Source organism: Cynara cardunculus (genome assembly GCF_001531365.2).
Source record: "Cynara cardunculus var. scolymus isolate 2C chromosome LG 15, CcrdV1, whole genome shotgun sequence".
In the NCBI taxonomy this organism is placed as follows: domain Eukaryota; kingdom Viridiplantae; phylum Streptophyta; class Magnoliopsida; order Asterales; family Asteraceae; genus Cynara; species Cynara cardunculus.
Genome location: NC_037542.1, coordinates 9,228,716 through 9,246,285, shown reverse-complemented (window position 1 = coordinate 9,246,285; position 17,570 = coordinate 9,228,716). Strand labels below are relative to the sequence as shown.

The 17,570-nt window shown below is 33.5% G+C and overlaps 3 protein-coding genes across 5 annotated transcripts; 2 read left to right on the top strand and 1 right to left on the bottom strand.

Moving 5' to 3' along the window:
* Positions 1-2,544: 2,544 nt before the first annotated feature.
* Positions 2,545-8,727, top strand: LOC112527402 (carbonic anhydrase 2-like). 3 transcript variants are annotated; one of them, XM_025138034.1, is made up of 9 exons: positions 2,545-2,666; positions 2,976-3,058; positions 3,358-3,498; positions 4,057-4,105; positions 4,352-4,468; positions 4,925-4,978; positions 7,073-7,158; positions 8,222-8,327; positions 8,392-8,727. In XM_025138034.1, exons 2-9 carry the CDS (start codon positions 3,003-3,005, stop codon positions 8,554-8,556), a joined length of 774 nt encoding a protein of 257 aa, XP_024993802.1. In that variant the 5' UTR covers positions 2,545-2,666; positions 2,976-3,002; the 3' UTR covers positions 8,557-8,727. The 3 variants fall into 3 exon arrangements, with proteins under 3 accessions (XP_024993802.1, XP_024993803.1, XP_024993805.1); XM_025138035.1 differs by having other exon boundaries at positions 2,559-2,666; positions 3,192-3,498; XM_025138037.1 differs by lacking the exon at positions 2,545-2,666 and having other exon boundaries at positions 2,987-3,058; positions 3,189-3,498.
* Positions 8,728-11,478: 2,751 nt separating this feature from the next.
* Positions 11,479-15,093, bottom strand: LOC112527490 (2-methylene-furan-3-one reductase-like). The gene is made up of 4 exons (XM_025138174.1): positions 14,622-15,093; positions 12,813-13,136; positions 12,555-12,714; positions 11,479-11,985 (listed from the first exon to the last, which is right to left on the bottom strand). The coding sequence occupies exons 1-4, from the start codon at positions 15,045-15,047 to the stop codon at positions 11,684-11,686; spliced, it is 1,212 nt and encodes a 403-aa protein (XP_024993942.1). The 5' UTR covers positions 15,048-15,093; the 3' UTR covers positions 11,479-11,683.
* A 1,267-nt stretch (positions 15,094-16,360) lies between these two features.
* Positions 16,361-16,959, top strand: LOC112528339. Its single transcript, XM_025139350.1, has 2 exons — positions 16,361-16,625; positions 16,731-16,959. The coding sequence occupies exons 1-2, from the start codon at positions 16,447-16,449 to the stop codon at positions 16,924-16,926; spliced, it is 375 nt and encodes a 124-aa protein (XP_024995118.1). The 5' UTR covers positions 16,361-16,446; the 3' UTR covers positions 16,927-16,959.
* The last annotated feature ends 611 nt before the right edge of the window (positions 16,960-17,570 follow it).

Here is a 17,570-nt window from a genome sequence, read left to right as displayed (position 1 = left end):
ATACATGAAACAGTTTCATTAAGTATTATATGAAACAATTTCACAACCATATATGAAACAACTTCATCAAAAAAAGTATTATATGAAACAATTTCATAAAAAAATTTCATAAGATTAAACAATGAAATCGACAGATGAAGATGGTTTGCACGGTTTACACAAATGAGAACGGTTTTCATATGATCACTCCTCTATATATATATATATATATATATATATATATATATATATCATGGGTCTTAAATTAAAGTTAATAAAATTCTCGTTTTTTTCTGGTATAATTTATTTAATAAAATATTGACTACATTTTAGGTAATTTAATTTATAAGAAAAAAGGTAGTCTAATTATTATTTAAAAAGGAAAGTGGATAATTTTAAAAAAATATGGATTACTGATTTAATGATTTGACTTAGTGATTTAATTATACAAAAGTCTCAATGCTCCCTTTCAACTTTCTCAAATTCTTTAATTAGTCACCATTTTTTTCTTCTATAATTACATGTTTTTCACTTATGATCTTGGCCATTAAAAATCTCATCTCATGATTAATTTTTTTTTTCTCATATTTTCAAAGGCTATTTTAAGAAGTGGTAAATATTTGAGAAATAAAGAAATGATACTAGCTCTTCATACAGTCAAGATTGGATTTTACTGGTCAATAATTGATGTTTTGACTGGTAAAAAGTTACGACTTCCACTGGTCAAAAATTGTGAGTATGCGAAAAATAGAGAGAGTGGTTTAGTAACTTTTACAAATAGGCGGCAAACAAATTCATATACGAACCTACGTGATTCACATATTGCAACACCCTACTTTTTATATTAGCAAATCTACCAAAATTCCGGCATATGACCTATTCGTAAATCCGTTCTTTGCCTGTTTTACAGTCTGTAAATTATATTTATATATACACTAAACAAATCCTAAAAACCAAAAGTGTGCATTAGCACAGTGTACATTAACTACTATTTACAAACATACACCAAATGTGCTGATATTAAATCTATAGAATACTATTTTCAACTAATCTTCGGTCTCAAGCGATAGTCAAAGACACTATATCAACCAATAATATTACCTATCAATGGTTACACCGTCAACAATACACTCTGATCTTGATCCTGGGATACACATCGAAAAATGAAATAAAATCATGCTTCATGCTCGGTGAATTCAAGAGTTTATATAAAAAAACGTTATACCAAAATAAAAAAATCAAACAGATCGAAGAGTTCCAAAACAATGCATGATTTGTAAACATTGGTAATATGCAAACAAATACATTACTGTAATAGAACAAACTAAAAAGATGTGGTTACAAATTTTGAAACGAGGTAACAACCATCACAACACGTGGGGGAGACCCACAACAAGAACCGCAAGTAGTGAAAGAGCACTACCAAGCAGTTCACTTATCCGTTAGGCTAATTTCGGCATAATCACCATGTGCATGTTGTGTCTTATAGACACTCTGCCTATTAGCCGAGTATCTGGCACGATACGTGCATGGTACTTCATATAGCCCAAATTCGGTTTTTAGGAGCTACCTATAGCCCGAATTAGCATTCTCAAAATAGATCGATTATAGAAGACATCCTAACATTTCCAGAAAACTATTATAAGCTTAAATCCCAGTTACGAGTGATTTATTATGATTCTTACAACGCCCAACAACAATGAAAACATCAATTTCGACCAAATCACTTTATGGTTTACGTTATACTTTCAAAACTCATCCCCACACATACTTGACCTACTTCAACCTATGTAATTTCAACATTGAACTCCCAACTAAAGAATTCGTAGTTACGCTTTACCCAAGTTTACATCAAAACATCATGTATGAACTTAAGGTATGCGTAAAACTTGTTTTTGACATAAAGTTTGTTCGTAACTCAATTTACCATCAAATACTGATTTTCTGAATAACGAACCGTCATTAAAGGGAAGTTTTCAAACATACTTATTGAACTTTTATAGACATGTTCAAATAGTTCACATAATAAAAATCCTCCATGAGTTCCAAAGAACATGTAAAACTTCATCTTTTAGGTTAACCGGATTAGAACAGTCATAAGTTTAAAAATCCTTCAAAATGCATATGAATTATTTATTTGATCACTGAAACACTATTACACACCTTTCATAACTAAATCCATTAACTTCAACATTTAATTTGGCAACCACACAGGTGGTGTCTGATTGGTTTGAGCTTGACTCCAAAGGTCAAAAGTACCTGGAGGTCTCAGGTCCAAATCCAAGGAGGAATAAAAATCCTCTTGTAGCCACAGAGGTTCAAATGTGGTGACTCCGGGCTATCTGCAAAGCAAGTGTTCGTCCTGAGATTAGTCGGCTCGCATAGCGGGTTGGATATCCAGATTTAAAAAAAAAAAACATTTAATTTGGCTTATTAAAAAATATTTGACTTTTAAATTTTAAATATTTTAAAAATGAAAATATTAGTATTTATTTAAGGAAAAAAATTAAATAAAAACATAATATTAGAAGAATGAGACGTTTATGTAGCTATAAATAGGGTGGTTACGGAGGGGTAAACGTGTGTGGTCTGACCTGTTCTTCAGCTTCTCATCTTCATCCATCAGCAGCTGATCGGAGTTTCAAGCACCGATCAAATCACAATCCCTATTCCTCCACAACCATCAGGTTTTTAATGCACTCGATCTAGCAGTACTCATCATGAATCATGATCGATCGACTTTCTCATAATCACACTACATCCGTTCATCGTTTCATTGTTATTTTTCCTTTTTTATGGGATCGATGGTTGATAGTTTCTGCTTTTGTGATCGATCATATTATTCTCTGGATTTTTGATTGTTTAATAGGCATATGTATTTGAAAGTGATCTGATAGATGTATTGTTGAAGATGTATGTTTGATCAAACTCGATTGTATCTTAATCTGATTTAGTTTGTTTTGTCTTCACACTCGTATACTCCTTTTGTATATCAGATTTCGTGACGTTCGCAGCTAGAAGAAATGGCGGAAGGTTATTCATGCGACGAAGCCATTGAAGGACTGAAGAAGCTTCTTAGGTTTTCTCTCGATTTTGTTGAATTTATGTCCATGACCACGATTGTTGATTCGTTAACTCGTAGATGATGATCAGATAAGAATAGTCCTTTTTTTCTTGTCTTATTAATTGATCAAACGCTTTGATTTCAGCAGACCTCTAGACTCGACATAACCGACGTTTTTGTCCACACGCTTTATGTGTGTGGGACCCCCACACGGCTAGTAGTGCTGCCCTCACCCCCGTTAACCAGCTGGCTCGTTCGGTTTTCATGTTTCATATCGTCATTATTTTACGTCGTACTGTTTGGCGGTTTTGCAGTGAGAATGGTGCCTTTGAAGCTGCCGCTGCCGTGAAGATCAAGCAACTAACGGCCGATTTGGAGGCGGCCTCTGCCAAAGAAGTTAACCCGGTCGAGAGGATCAAGACCGGATTCGCTCACTTTAAGACAGAGAAATATGAGTACGTTTCTATACCCGAACAATTATTGTTCATTACTGAAGGAGTACAATCTTTTTGGTCTATTAGTGGAAAACCGTACTATTAACTTTTCAATGATTCATTGTTGAGGACATTTTATTATCGGATCTGAAATTTATTAGTTTGTCCTCTTTTTTTCCGTCACGGGTGGGGCTTTGTCTTTGTATTTATTAAATAACCCTTAATTAATCATTATCATGCCCACTAATTACATACTCCATTTTTTTTGGGTGATTTTATTTGTCCTTCTATTGTTGATTCTTGTTTTTTTAAATTTATTTTCAATCTTTGACAAGAAAAGGAGATGCAATTTTTATTTATTTATTTACTTGGATCTTTGACAAGAAAAGGATATGAGAATTCACATACATTTATATAAAGAATTTTTATGATGTCATTTCTGTCCTGCTATTTTTAATGCCATTTTTCAAATCCCCATGTTCGATTTCCACGTTTCGACCCTGGTTTCTTGATTGGCTTAATTTGTTGTTAGTTATCACTTTGATCGAGGTTCATGAATTGTGTTCCTATTTGCTGCAGGAAGAACCCAGGTTTATTCGAAGAGCTTGGGAAAGGCCAAACCCCCAAGGTCATCTATCTCCTGTCTTTGTTATGCACTGACTAAATATACTTGTACTCGCTGCCTATGAACAAGAAAATTTTCTACCCTCTATTGAGGAGACTGTAGGGTAATTTTTGACACGAAACGTAGATACAATTGTAGTGTAATTGTGAGTGTGTTTATATACATATGTATATATATTCTTGATGAAATTTTGCTGCATTTATGTTCTGATTACGGGGCTTCAATTTTTTGCTTAAATTTCAAATGCAGTTCATGGTATTTGCGTGCTCGGATTCACGGGTCTGTCCATCACACATCCTAGATTTCCAGCCAGGAGAAGCCTTCATGGTTCGAAACATTGCTAGCATGGTCCCCCCATATGACAAGGTGATATTTTCTTAACTTATTTAGCTTAATTAATAGGCATACCAGTTAGCATCTTTTAAGCATAACAAACATGCCATCTAGCACATGGACCTGCTAGTTTGGAGTGTTTGTAGGCCAGTAGGTGCCTTCATTTATGACGAGCAAATTTGATTAGTCAGATACAATATTGCTATGGCTATGAGTGGTAACCTTTTGAGAATGTTGGGCCGGCCGTTCCACACTAATTAAGACAATGTTGCAAAATTTTACTAAAGTGAACTTTATTCATGTGGTAATTGAGGTCTTTGTCCATACAATTTTGTTAATGAAAATGATATAGTAAACAAATAGGATATCGTTTTTCAATTGAAAAAAATCAAACAGTAAGTCGTAGCCTCTTTGGATGATCGTCGGTACTTTTTGCAATGATTGTGAGATTGCATACATTTTTAGTTGAATAATTGTTTTCTTATGCAGACAAAATACTCTGGAACTGGGGCAGCTATTGAATATGCAGTATTGCATCTGAAGGTGATATTATGCAACCCTCTTTAATTATAATCATTTTGGACCTTATACTATACCTAACTTTATTCTCTAGTGGAACGGATTTCTTCTTTAATAAAGGAAGTTTCCTGACGGTGGTGGAGGATATAGTTGGTCAACCCCATGTTCCCCCTCTTTGTCACATGTAGCTCCTTCCCATTATAAAGGATTTCAATATGATATTAAAACCAATCAAATTAAACATAACAAATATAAAAAGCATAGGAAATTATAAAAATTATAAAAGAAAAAGGTTTATGTCATCCTTCTATACGTCTTTATCATACCTACCCCAAAACCATTATGGCAAAGGTAAACCATGATATCCTAAAGACAATGTCTTATTTTTTTACCAAAGTGAACTTTATTCATATGCTATTTTATTGAGGTCTTTGTCCATAACATTTATACCGAATCTTGTTGTGAATTTTTGAGACGACAAGTATATATAAAGTTGATAAAAATAAAAAGAAAGTATAAAACTGGAGTAATGAGACTTGTTTCATTTTTCCCACCTTATTGTTATATATTTATCAGGAATATTAATGGTAGAGTCTAAAAACTTGTGGAGGGTAATTCAAATTTAATCATTGTTGTCTAATTGAGTATAAACTTGGAGATGTTAATGTTTCTCATATGCTGACAAAACATTTTGTGAATAAACTGGGGCATAATGTTATAGATATCATATCAGCACTAGAAAAATAACCACTTCAACATGAATTTATCACTACCCATTACTAGTCACCACCTTTCCACCTACAACATTGGCAACATCCATGAGGACCATGACCATCAACAGTATGCATTGATCACTAGTGCTAACATCGAGCCTCCTGCCAGTACTATCACTTCACCGCAATAACTATTAGTGCCATCGTTTAAATATATTCATAACAAAAAGGAAAAAAAAGGAAGCATAATTTATGTTTCTCTTTTTCCTGGCAATTAAAATTACTGTAAGCAAACAAAGTTTAATGATCATTCCTGTACCATCTTCGTACAGTATTTAGAAATGCATTTGTTTGTCTGGACCATGGATAAAAATATTTTGACTCAAATTTTGATGTAGTGTTCTTTTCCACCAATCACATGAACCCAGTCATTATTTTTATTTACTATAAATTTATTTAACTATTATCTCTTCACAATAAATAGATGATGTGATTTCACGTGCATGGTGGAGTAGTGAGCGACAATAGAATTTTATTTGGTCTACATGTTATACATGAGAGATGATATTGAAATAGTATGTCTTACATTAGCTATATATATATATATATCACATCTTGGATTAATGGGATCATTCAATAATTGATTTCTTAATGTTGTTTCTATACTATATTATAAAGCATTTAATAAAAACTATTTTTTATGCATAAATTATTGTTTATTGATGGATATTACTTAAAACTTAAAATAACAAGTAAATTATGTGTAAGTATAACTTATTAAAGCTTTATATCTGAATTCGTGTAACTAACTGCAGATAAACATAATCAAATACGTGATAAATATTTTATTTTAAATATAAAAAATATAAAATATGTAAAATATAATTAAAATAATTATTGAGTTCTAATAGAATACTTAATTATTATCTTTATACTATGTTATATTATTAAACCAAAAATAAATTATTTCATTATTAAACTTAAATTAAATTATAAGAAAAAAATAAATTAAAGAAATTACATAAAAAATAAGAACTTTTAAATAGTTGATTTGATATTAACATTGATTTTTTTTTCAAATTCTTATGATATCTTCAAATTTATATCTTATTCAAAAATAAAATAATTATTGTTTTTTTAAAAACACATAAAATGATATTATAACATCGACAAAGACAGAATAAAATAAAATATTAAAATCGAAATGTATTTTATTGTATTGGATGAGTATTCTTTTAGTTGCTTTTAATTAGATTGGCATGGAGCAATTAAATTAAAGATCATCCAAGCACTAGCTAGCTAGGGGAGAAGAATCAACGGTCAATGTTTATTCTTTCTAATTGGCCTCTTTCGGATGCTGTTGTATTTTTTATGGGGAGAATAAGTGTGTGTTGTTGTTGATCAGGTGGAGAATATTTTAGTAATTGGACACAGTTGCTGTGGTGGTATTAAAGGACTCATGTCTATCCCGGACGATGGAACCACTCATTCGTAAGTAATACCAACCTCAGCCAATTAACTGATATTTATGTTAAATTTTACAGCAACTTTCTCTTTTTGACTTATTTCAACTCAAACGCAACATAAAAACATTAAAAGTTTCTTATGGAATAAACTTTGAACAGTTTAAACTTTAATATACAATCATGAATCCCAAATCTTGTAAAGATGTTCCAACGCGAATAATAGCTGTGACCAAGGATATTCTGAAAAGTCTTGTAGACATAATTTACGAATCTTTTTACCCTCATATATATATATATATATATATATATATATATATATATATTTGGGATCATGTGAGACAAAGTTGTTTTCGTGAGACACGATTGTACACTTGAAACACTGTGACGGTAACATTCACAGTGTTTTTGTTGTGAAGATCGATTTTTTTACCTTCACAACATTTTGTTGTGAAATTTCAAGTGTAAAAATCATGTCTCACGAAAACAGGCTTGTCTCGAGCCCAACCCTATATATATATATATATATATATGGGAAGGATTCAAACAAGAACACTTTCATTTTACGAGAACACGAGAACACATTTTTACTATAGACAATCACATGTGATACTATTATTTCATCAAATATGATGCACATGTGATACTAAATCAGAGACGCGGACGATTTTCGCTGCAATCTCGGTTGCGAGTCAAGTCGCCCTTACACCACTAAGCCCCCTCACATGTATTATCACATGTGATAAGGGTGTTGTTGATATGATACTATAATCTATCAAGACTATTACATGTGATGCTAAATCATAGACGTAAACAACCTTTGGTGCGACCTAAGTCGTAGAACACATTGTCCGCACATCACAGGATCCCCTCACGTGCATTATCAGATGTGATAAGGATGTCTTTACGTTCTCGTAAAATGGAGGTGTTCTCATTTAAATCTCCACCTATATATATATTCTCACTAAGTAAGTAAGTAACTTAACTTGTAAAGCTGACTGAATTAGAGAACATCGATCAATTTCAAACAAATTGAAAGATGGGGAGAAACTAATGAACATGTTGTATATATCATATGGGCATGTATGCAGTGACTTCATAGAGGATTGGGTAAAAATATGTGCTACTGCTAGAAGCAAGGTGAAAACAGAATGTGGCGATTTGGAGTTTGCAGAACAATGCAGCAAGTGTGAGAAGGTAATTAATTAATTAACTTCTAATAAATTATTTAAAATTAATGAATATATGGGACGGTATGCAGGAGGCTGTGAATATATCTTTGGGAAACCTATTGACTTACCCATTCGTAAAAGAAGCAGTGTTGAAGAAAACACTTAGCATAAAAGGAGGGTACTACAACTTTCTAAATGCTACTTTCGATCTCTGGTGTCTTGATCACGGTATCTCCCCCTCTCTTTCCGTATGACTAATTAATTAGTTTTTTATTCTTCTCATGCATATTTTCAATAACTCGAAATGGTTGTAGATCGAGGGGTATAAATTAATGTTTAAGAAATAAGTTGTATAAAATGTTTTTGTACTGTCTAACATTATATTGTTTTAAGAAATTAATAAACCCTCAACTGTATTAGTTCTCAAAATACAACGCCTCTCTTTTATGTCGTTTTTGTATTTCTAATCTCTTTAAAATTTTCTCAACGAAATGGTAGGTATGTAATTTTATTTGGTTTTTGTCGTAGATAAATTATGTATAAAAAAGAAATCCAATTTATGAATACACATTGGAAGAAGGCAAGATGCATTTTCATAGATACAACGTCTACCCATGCTAGACATGGTTGAGCTTATCCCTTTTTAATGACGTTATTGTTAAATATTAACTATTAAACAAGTCGGGGATTTTTATGAGAATATTCTTCTTTTACCATTTAACTAGAGATATATCTTACATTCTTATTTTTTTTTTACTCCACTCATTTTTAACAACAGCTACCTAATATTTAGGAGAGCCTTTATCTGAACCCATACTTTTTTGTACGGGTCTTACTGTAACTGGTCTATTCCATGTTCCAGATACTAGAATAAATATCTGACGAAGTAGGACCATCTATATGAAGATGGCAAACCCATTCTCTGTACTATCAATTAGGGGTGACAATGGGTCAGGTTAGGTTGGGTTCGGGTTCAACCCATTTATTAAACAGGTTGAAAATCCCAACCCAACCCAACCCAACCCATTTAATTAAATGGGTTGAGATTTTTTAACCCAACCCAACCTGTTGGGTTAATGGGTTGATAGCGAATTGACATGTTTATGATTTTCTTAACCCAACCTGTTAAATAAATGGGTTGAACCTGGGTTGACCTATTTAATTTTAAAATTTTAAATAAAAAAAGAACTAGACTATTTAACTTTTTTGAATAAAGCATAACACAACTACAAATACAACCAAATTGTTCAAAGTCTGAATAAAACATAAACACAACAAATATATTGTTCAAAATAAGTTGAATTTTTTTAAATTGTAAGTAACTCGACTTCCACTTTCATCAACCCCAATTTCACTTTCGGTATTATTTTCTTCTTGATCTTCTATCTTCTCTATCATGATTGCTCCACATAGCGCCTCAAGATGCGCTTTCATTTGTACTACGTAAATAAATTAAATTATTAACTTAGTTACAGCCTTATAGCAAATACATGGTTTTATACGATAAGAGGAAATATACAAATAATAAATTAGAAACAAACCTTCTCCATATACCCAATCTATTAGACAAATAATAGTCTCAACTGTAGAAGACTTCAATGAACTTCTATAAGCATTGAAGGATTGAAAACGAAGAGTCATCATGAAACTTAGGCCAATATTTAAGAAGAAACAAAATAAAAATAAAATAGATATAATATTAAGAATAAAATAAATTTATATAATATTTAAAGTTAGTTGAAAACATGTTAAAAAATTCAACCCAACCCAACCCATTTATTTAAATGGGTTAGACGGGTTGACCCATTTATTTAAATGAGTTGAAAATCTTAACTCAACTTGCTAACTCCGAGTTGGGTCCGGATTAAGTTAATAGGTTGGGTCATTTTTTGCCACCCCTACTATCAATAGGATCAATTATAACAAGCCATACACTCATATTCCAGAAATACGATAACAAAGAAATTCCATGGTTATTCAGTGTGGGATTCATTAATTTGGTCTCTTTGGTTTATTATATAAGGACATCTCCAACAGCTTTTCTAAAGTGGAAAAAGGTGAGTTTTTATTCTTTAAAATGCTCCAACAGACTTTGCTATCTTGTTCTGTAAAATAGAGAATCATGAAAAAAACTCTAAATACAGAGAATAACTTAAAACTTGACGGTGAGAGAGAACAATGATTATTTTGTTGAAGACGGATGTAATTATTTTAAAATAATTTATGTTCTAATTCTCTATTTAAAAAAATTATAGAAAAACTATTGAAGTTGTTTTAATAAAACTTATGTCCATTTATTTAATATATATGTTAAAACATAAGAAGATCATTTATTACAATCAATATTGTTTTATTTATTTGATTATTAAAAAAATCTAATGCTCTGAAACTATAAAATTGTTCAAAAATATATAAAAAATTATTTAAAACTCGTAAAAGTTAAAAATGAGAATATTGTGACGATTGTCGATTAATTAGTCATCATCTTCCATGGTTGGAGTTATTGAATATTGACTCTTTCTTTCTCGTCGGCTAAATCATCATCGATATGAGCAGATCCACCTTCTAGAAGGTGGGGTCAATCAATCCTTCCAAATAAACAAACATTGAACCAAACGCAACCCTCAAGTGACTCCAGTGTAACTCATGTTCTTCGTTACAAAAGCATCACGTCACTAAAAATAAGATGCCAATTCAAAAGGTACCATACTAGCTTTGGACAATTAAAGTCCCGTTCCATGGCGACCGTGGTTTGTTTGTTTTTTACAATATGCCAACATATCAAAGAAAATTCCAAAAAGTCGGTCTGACTGGTTCTGTGACCGACCCTTTGCCTGGTTCATTGCCAAAGATCTTAACCGGTAGGGACTCACCTCCCAACCTGTCCTGATTTCGGTCCTTCACGACCACCTCTAACCGATACCCAATTGAGACTGCAAAAGAAACCTTGAACCACCTTGTAAACTGTAAATGATACGACGTCTGATGCTAAGAAGTTGAAAATTACAACCCCAAACGAAGCATCAACAGAAGAACCTACTTGTGGAAAACACAACCACAATCTCTCACTTCACAAGTTGAGATTCAGACAGCCCAGCCCAGATTGAGCATCGAAACGGTCGACAAACCACAAATGAAGTTTGACAACTTTTCTGTATGGAAGTCATGAGTTTTCAAGGGAACGGCAGTTCTATTCTTTGGAGTAGTGGTCAGGTTTGTATATATATATATATACACACCCCGCCTCCAAATGGAATATAGTGGGTTAATTTTAATTGGTAAAATGTATGAGAACAAAAGAGTACATCTTGAAAGAAAGTAGAAAAACAAAAACTAATCTAAAAAATATCATTTATTGAAGACACTGACCTCATGTTTGCTCTACATATTCTGTGCCATCTTTTCCAATATATACTCTTCAGAAACAGGATATACAACCACCTTTCCGGTAGCTCGATTGGTTTCCAGGTACGCGAAAGCTTCCTTCACCTTGTCAAATGGAAATGGACTGTTTTGGTCAATCACTGGCTTCACTTTCCCATTCTCCAAGTACGGGTTCAGTTTTTTCAAGGTGGAACCAGTTGAGGTCACTACAAACCTGAACCCTGGTGGTGTCACTGCACCCGTTAGGACCACCATGATTCCCCCTTCTTTCACCACCTTCCCTGCTTTCTCCCCGAGCCCTGCATCCAAAACAACATCCATTACTTGGATCAATAAGCACGCTCACAATATTGGTCAGAAAATATGAGAAATCAAATAAGTGGTTTGGGAATTTGGTTACATTCATGGTGGTTGTAAGCATCCATATTATATAATTCGCGAATTCACTAGTGGTAAGGAAGACTAACCCTATTCAAGTGGAACATACCGGTACATTTGATTTGGTTTGGAAAGCTACACCTATTATAGGAAAAAAAAATCAGACCATAGATGGGTAGGTCAAATTTTTTGGAAATCATGGATGTCCAGCCCAGCTTGCACAAACCTCATCTAATACCATAAGACCATGAAGATAATGGACAGAAGAAATCTCCGTTAGTCCTGAGGAGACTCAAACTGACAACCTATGGGAAGGGACAGCAAAGCCTAACTTTATTTGCTGGTTAAGCTAATATTCTTACAAACCCTCATGTAGGCATATAGCTTAACCACAAAAAATAACATGTGCTTTATTTTTCGTTTCATATAACTACAACTCCTATTATGTGCATGATTATTGATTCTAACAAAACTACAACCATGGTCTTACCAACGGCATCAAAGACAACGTCGTATTTATCTGGCAATTCTTCGAAGTTCTCTTTGGTGTAATCAATTGCCAAATCAGCACCTAACCTTTTCAGCAACTCAATCTTTTGTGTACTAGTCGTAGCTGCTACTTTTGAAGCACCAAATACTTGCTTTGCAAGCTGCATCGACAAATCTTAGCATATTACTCATAGGTCGAAGCTAAGGAGTCTAGCTTTATGGGATGGAAGGTAGATATTAGAATAATGAAGTGAATTACCTGAATCGTAAGCGATCCAACTCCACCAGAACCATTCAAGATTATGATTGATTTACCTTCTGAGAAACCGGCCCTCTCTAGACCTTCATATGCGGTCTCAATTGCAAGAGGGAGACTGGCAGCCTGCAGAAAATCTAAGTTCTTGGGTTTCAAAGCCAGTAGTTTCTCCTCAACAGCAGTGTACTCGGCCAGAGAACCAGACTGTTTAGGCCCATCCAGTGCTTTCTCGCTTATATTTCCATACACTTCATCTCCTACTTTCAAACCTTTTACTTGGTTTCCGACCTTAACCACCACACCAGCAACATCATATCCTGGAACAGTCTGTTACCGAAAAGAGAACTGATTCAGAAAGGATGTTGCAGATAACCAAGCAAAAGACGAACGACCACACATAGAGCACAAAGATTTCGATGAACACCCTATAGTAAAAGAATAATGATTTTCCAATTAGAGATTTGCTGATTTGCTCTTGAACTAATACTGATATTAGTACACAGCTAGCAGTCTTGAAGTAGAGAGTCTCTTCACCCCAAGAGATAAGGTCTACCTACCTCTGTATGGGATTTACTGGGTTTATTTGGTTTGGTTTACTTAGTACATAAGATTTATCATTCTTGTCATTGTTAAAGATTATCCTAAACTAAACACATAACAACTTTCACAGGGGTACCACCACATATTTAGCATCCACCAAGTCCCTAGCTAATAAGGGTACATTTGCAATACTAAACCTATTCTTGAAAAGGATGTATGTGAAAAGGGTAATCCCAATTCTCTAAGGTCCGTTTGGTTTTCATGATTATTTTTGAGGGATTTGGATTTGGAGGGACTTCAATTGGAATTGATTTGAAATCATTGATGTGGTTGGTTTGAAGGATTTGGAATGGAATTGGATTCCATTATTTATAAATATAATAAAAATAATTCAATTACATTTTTTAATCTATTATTACAATACAAATGTTCTTAACATTTTTTAAAACTTTACTGCATACAATCCTAAGAAATCCCATGAAATCTTGAGCATCCCCTAAGGATTTCAAAATCTTATGTTTGTAGGATTTCAATTAAATCCTAGGATTTCAAATCCAGACAATCCAACGAACCATACATATGATTGGAATGGATTTGAAATCCAAATCCCCAAATCCAACCCGTTCCTAAAGAAATAGTAATAAAACCAAAGTTTATTTACAACTTCTGGAACACAATGTACAACTTATCATAGCATTTTCACCTTGGTATTTGACACCTTTGATTTAGCAAATCCATATAGATAGCACCAAACAGAAATTGAATTTAAGATTGTTGTTAAGTGGGTTATTGTGCTCCCAAGAAGTTCTTAACATCAAGAATTGTGTTAATTGTATAATTGTTTGATCATCAATCAAATATCTTATCCCTATAGATACAAAACAGAGTAATGTTGTGCAAATGTTGTCGATATTTTTTATTTTCTTATGCGGCAATTTTATTACGATAATATTGATATTGGTCCATTCACGTCGTCTACTGGTATCCTCTATTGTACCTACTGTTCTCAAACTCTCACCATGACTTTTTTAAGAAAAAATATACAAATTAATCCTGGTTGTTTGTGCTCGTAGTCACATTCCGGACGAATTTGACAGCAAGTTTATGATCCAATGTAGATTTCATAAAAAGTAATGCTACTGAAAGAAATATTTTCAAACAAATTTGTTTTGCTTATTTGAGGGGAAGGGAGCATCGAATGCACACCGGATTAACATACAGCAATATCAATCCTATAAAATAAATTTCAATTAAAGCAACCGGAAACATTACCGGCAGAGGGGAATCCGTTGCCTGAAATTTACCAATCCTTCTTTTACAATCAACAGGATTAAGAGCCGCAGCTATAACCTTAACCAAAACCTGATCATCGTTAACATTAGGCACCGTAACATTCGAAGATAATTTCAACACATCCACACCACCATATTCATCGTACACCCACGCCTTCATCTGAGACGGCACAGTTAAAGAATCTACGGCCGTTTCAGTTGCAGATCTCGCCGAAGAACTCGCAGCAACTCGTAGAAAACGCTTCGGTTTGAACTGTGAGCTTTTACGATGAAAGGGAAAATTTGTTTTGGTTTTGGTGGAGGGCGGTGTGAATGTAGAGACAGAAAGTGAGGGTTTGGAGGAGGAGGAGGGAGGAAGCGGTGGTCGGAGTCGGAGAGTCGGTGAAGAGCTCAGCAGAGCTTCCATTGTCACACTTCTTGCTGCTATCAACAAATCAATTGATTCGTGATAGCTTTTGTTACCCTATCTCCTCGTTTTTATGGCGGTCCCTTAATTTCAATTTCAATTTCTTTTTTTATTTTTCTATTTAATTTTTTTAGGCATTAAAAAATCCTTTTATTTTTATTTTCCAATTTAAGAAAATTGCTGGATAAGTCGATGATGGGTTTTATGCTTTCATTTTACACAATTTTATATGTAAAATAGCAATAAATTTTATTTTTATGTTTATGTTGTTAAAACGATATTATTATGATTGGTTTAATTTTATTTCCAATAATAAATAGAGTAATGAATTTCATATTTCATTTTGCGACAAATTAAATTATCAACGTGGATAATTAATTTGGAAAGGAAGTATGTGAATTACTCAATGTCTCACACTTTTAGGGTTGTTTGGTTGATTTTTCATTAAGGGACTATTCAGTTGCGGCTTAATGGGCTGCATAACCTATATGGCTTATTCGGTAAGCTATAAAGGAGTGTTCGTTTGTGGCTTAATACTTCAGTCAGGTGCTTATTCGCACAACCAAGGTATACATGTCCTTAACACTCAACCATAGTTATTACAGGAGTGCCCCTTATCATATTACCGGATCTATGATATAAGCTATCTCACAGCAGGTCATCGCCTCCTTCCCCATCATAGGTCAATAGTTCATCGTCTCCCATCGTTGGTCATCTCCTCCTCCCCCTGTCACCGGTCATCGCCTCGTCCCCCATTGTAAGTCAGCTAGCTCATTGTCTCCCATCGTTGGTCATCTCCTCTCTCACAACAAGTCATCACCACTTCCCAAAGCAAAAGTTGCATAAAACCCACAACATCTTTTGATTCACATGTATTTAGGGTTTCAGTGGTTTGGGTTCTTTTGAATTGGGGTTTCATTTGATTCAACACAAAATTGCAATTGCGACGGCTAGGTCCGCAATAGTGACGACAAGATCCACAATTACGACGGTAAACTAGTTGTCTTGTGTTTTAACGAATATTGCGGACCTAGCTAATATTGCAAATCTGAATATTATACAAGTAATAATATTCGGATAAATTTGAAAGAAAAATTATTAAGAGACAAATTTAAATGTAAGAAATATTCATTCAATTTTCCTATATTTTAATTTCCATATTAAACATCGGACAAAAAAGTTTTTTTATAAGGTGACGTGGAGCACCAAAACTAACCTAAAAATACAATAAAGTCAGGTAGTATAGTTGGCATGTGGGAATCCCATGTGGGCATGTGTATAGCAACTCATGTGGGGGTGCATCCATTATTCAACCACTTGTCCAAAATCTCTCTCAATCTCTCTCACATATTCGCTGCGATGCTGAGATCATCAACCGTCCGATTCCTCCGATCGAATCATGTGTGATTCTTTCTTCTTCTGTTTTCCTTCCAAATCCAAGTTAAAGTGCGAAAACGATCCACAAAAACCTCTGTTGATCCTCAAGGACGACGATTATGATGCCGCCGTCCAATTACACAATCCGACGACGGCAATGGCTTTGTTTCTGAGATCGTGGCTGAACGGTCGTCGGTTAAGGTACTTAATTCTAGCTCTCTGTTTGCCTTTGCTCATCCCGATCCTATGCGTGAGTTTTCCCGTGCTCTGTGCCGTTGAAATCTGTTTCCATTTCTGCCGTGGTAGCCGCAAGCGTTGTCGGTTGAAATCAGGTCCTCCGTGTGATGTAGAAGGCGGAGGACAGGTGGTGGTGGAAGTGAATCTGTTGGAGAGGTATCTTGATGATCAATTAGGTCTTGCTCTTGAATTTACTTGTGAATTTGATAGTGGTGATGATGAAACTGATGATTTTTATAGTAACAGGAGTAATTTGTTGTGTTAATTTTTGGGGAAAACTTGTAAATACTTTTTTTGATTTCAATGATACCGAAAATTCTTGCAACCGGTGGTTTGATCATCGTAAAATTGGTTAGTATTCCTACGCGATGTCTCTTGCACAAAAAACTGTAAATAATTCTTTTTTTTTTTTGGCAAAATTATCGAATTTTGTGTTGTTATTATTTAAGGTTGCAAATATTTTTTTCTCAATTAATATTATAAAATCTTATTTACGTAACAAAATTTCAAATTCTTATTTATTTTACTGATTTAACCGATAATATGTTAATCTTGTAATATTTAATAATATAAATGTCAAGTTTATTTTTCATTTTTTTGACCATTTCAAAAAAAAATTCGTAAATAAATGTCTACATCATCAAAGGTTGTTATAAGAACATTATATTATATTTCAAATATATATATATATATATATATATATATATATATATATATATATTAAAGAAGAAACCACTATGTATGATGTGGCATCTTCTAAAAGCTAGGAGCTTATTTATCTTTTTTCTCCTTTTTTTGGTTTTTTAAAATACTAATTAAGTTAAAGACTATTATGCCCCTACAAGCAAATTGTATATTTCATAATAGATGAGATCATTTGGTAATTTTGCATCCAACTAAGTTTAACCT

Coding starts and splice junctions, on each gene's coding strand:
- LOC112527402 (XM_025138034.1), top strand. CDS start 3,003: ATGGCGGAAGGTTATTCATGCGACGAAGCCATTGAAGGACTGAAGAAG. Junction 4,106..4,351: donor GGAAAGGCCAAACCCCCAAG/GTCATCTATCTC, acceptor TTTCAAATGCAG/TTCATGGTATTTGCGTGCTC. Junction 4,979..7,072: donor ATGCAGTATTGCATCTGAAG/GTGATATTATGC, acceptor GTTGTTGATCAG/GTGGAGAATATTTTAGTAAT.
- LOC112527490 (XM_025138174.1), bottom strand. CDS start 15,047: ATGGAAGCTCTGCTGAGCTCTTCACCGACTCTCCGACTCCGACCACCG. Junction 13,137..14,621: donor CAACGGATTCCCCTCTGCCG/GTAATGTTTCCG, acceptor TTTCGGTAACAG/ACTGTTCCAGGATATGATGT. Junction 12,715..12,812: donor TTGGATCGCTTACGATTCAG/GTAATTCACTTC, acceptor TTGTCGATGCAG/CTTGCAAAGCAAGTATTTGG.
- LOC112528339 (XM_025139350.1), top strand. CDS start 16,447: ATGTGTGATTCTTTCTTCTTCTGTTTTCCTTCCAAATCCAAGTTAAAG. Junction 16,626..16,730: donor CTGAACGGTCGTCGGTTAAG/GTACTTAATTCT, acceptor CTGCCGTGGTAG/CCGCAAGCGTTGTCGGTTGA.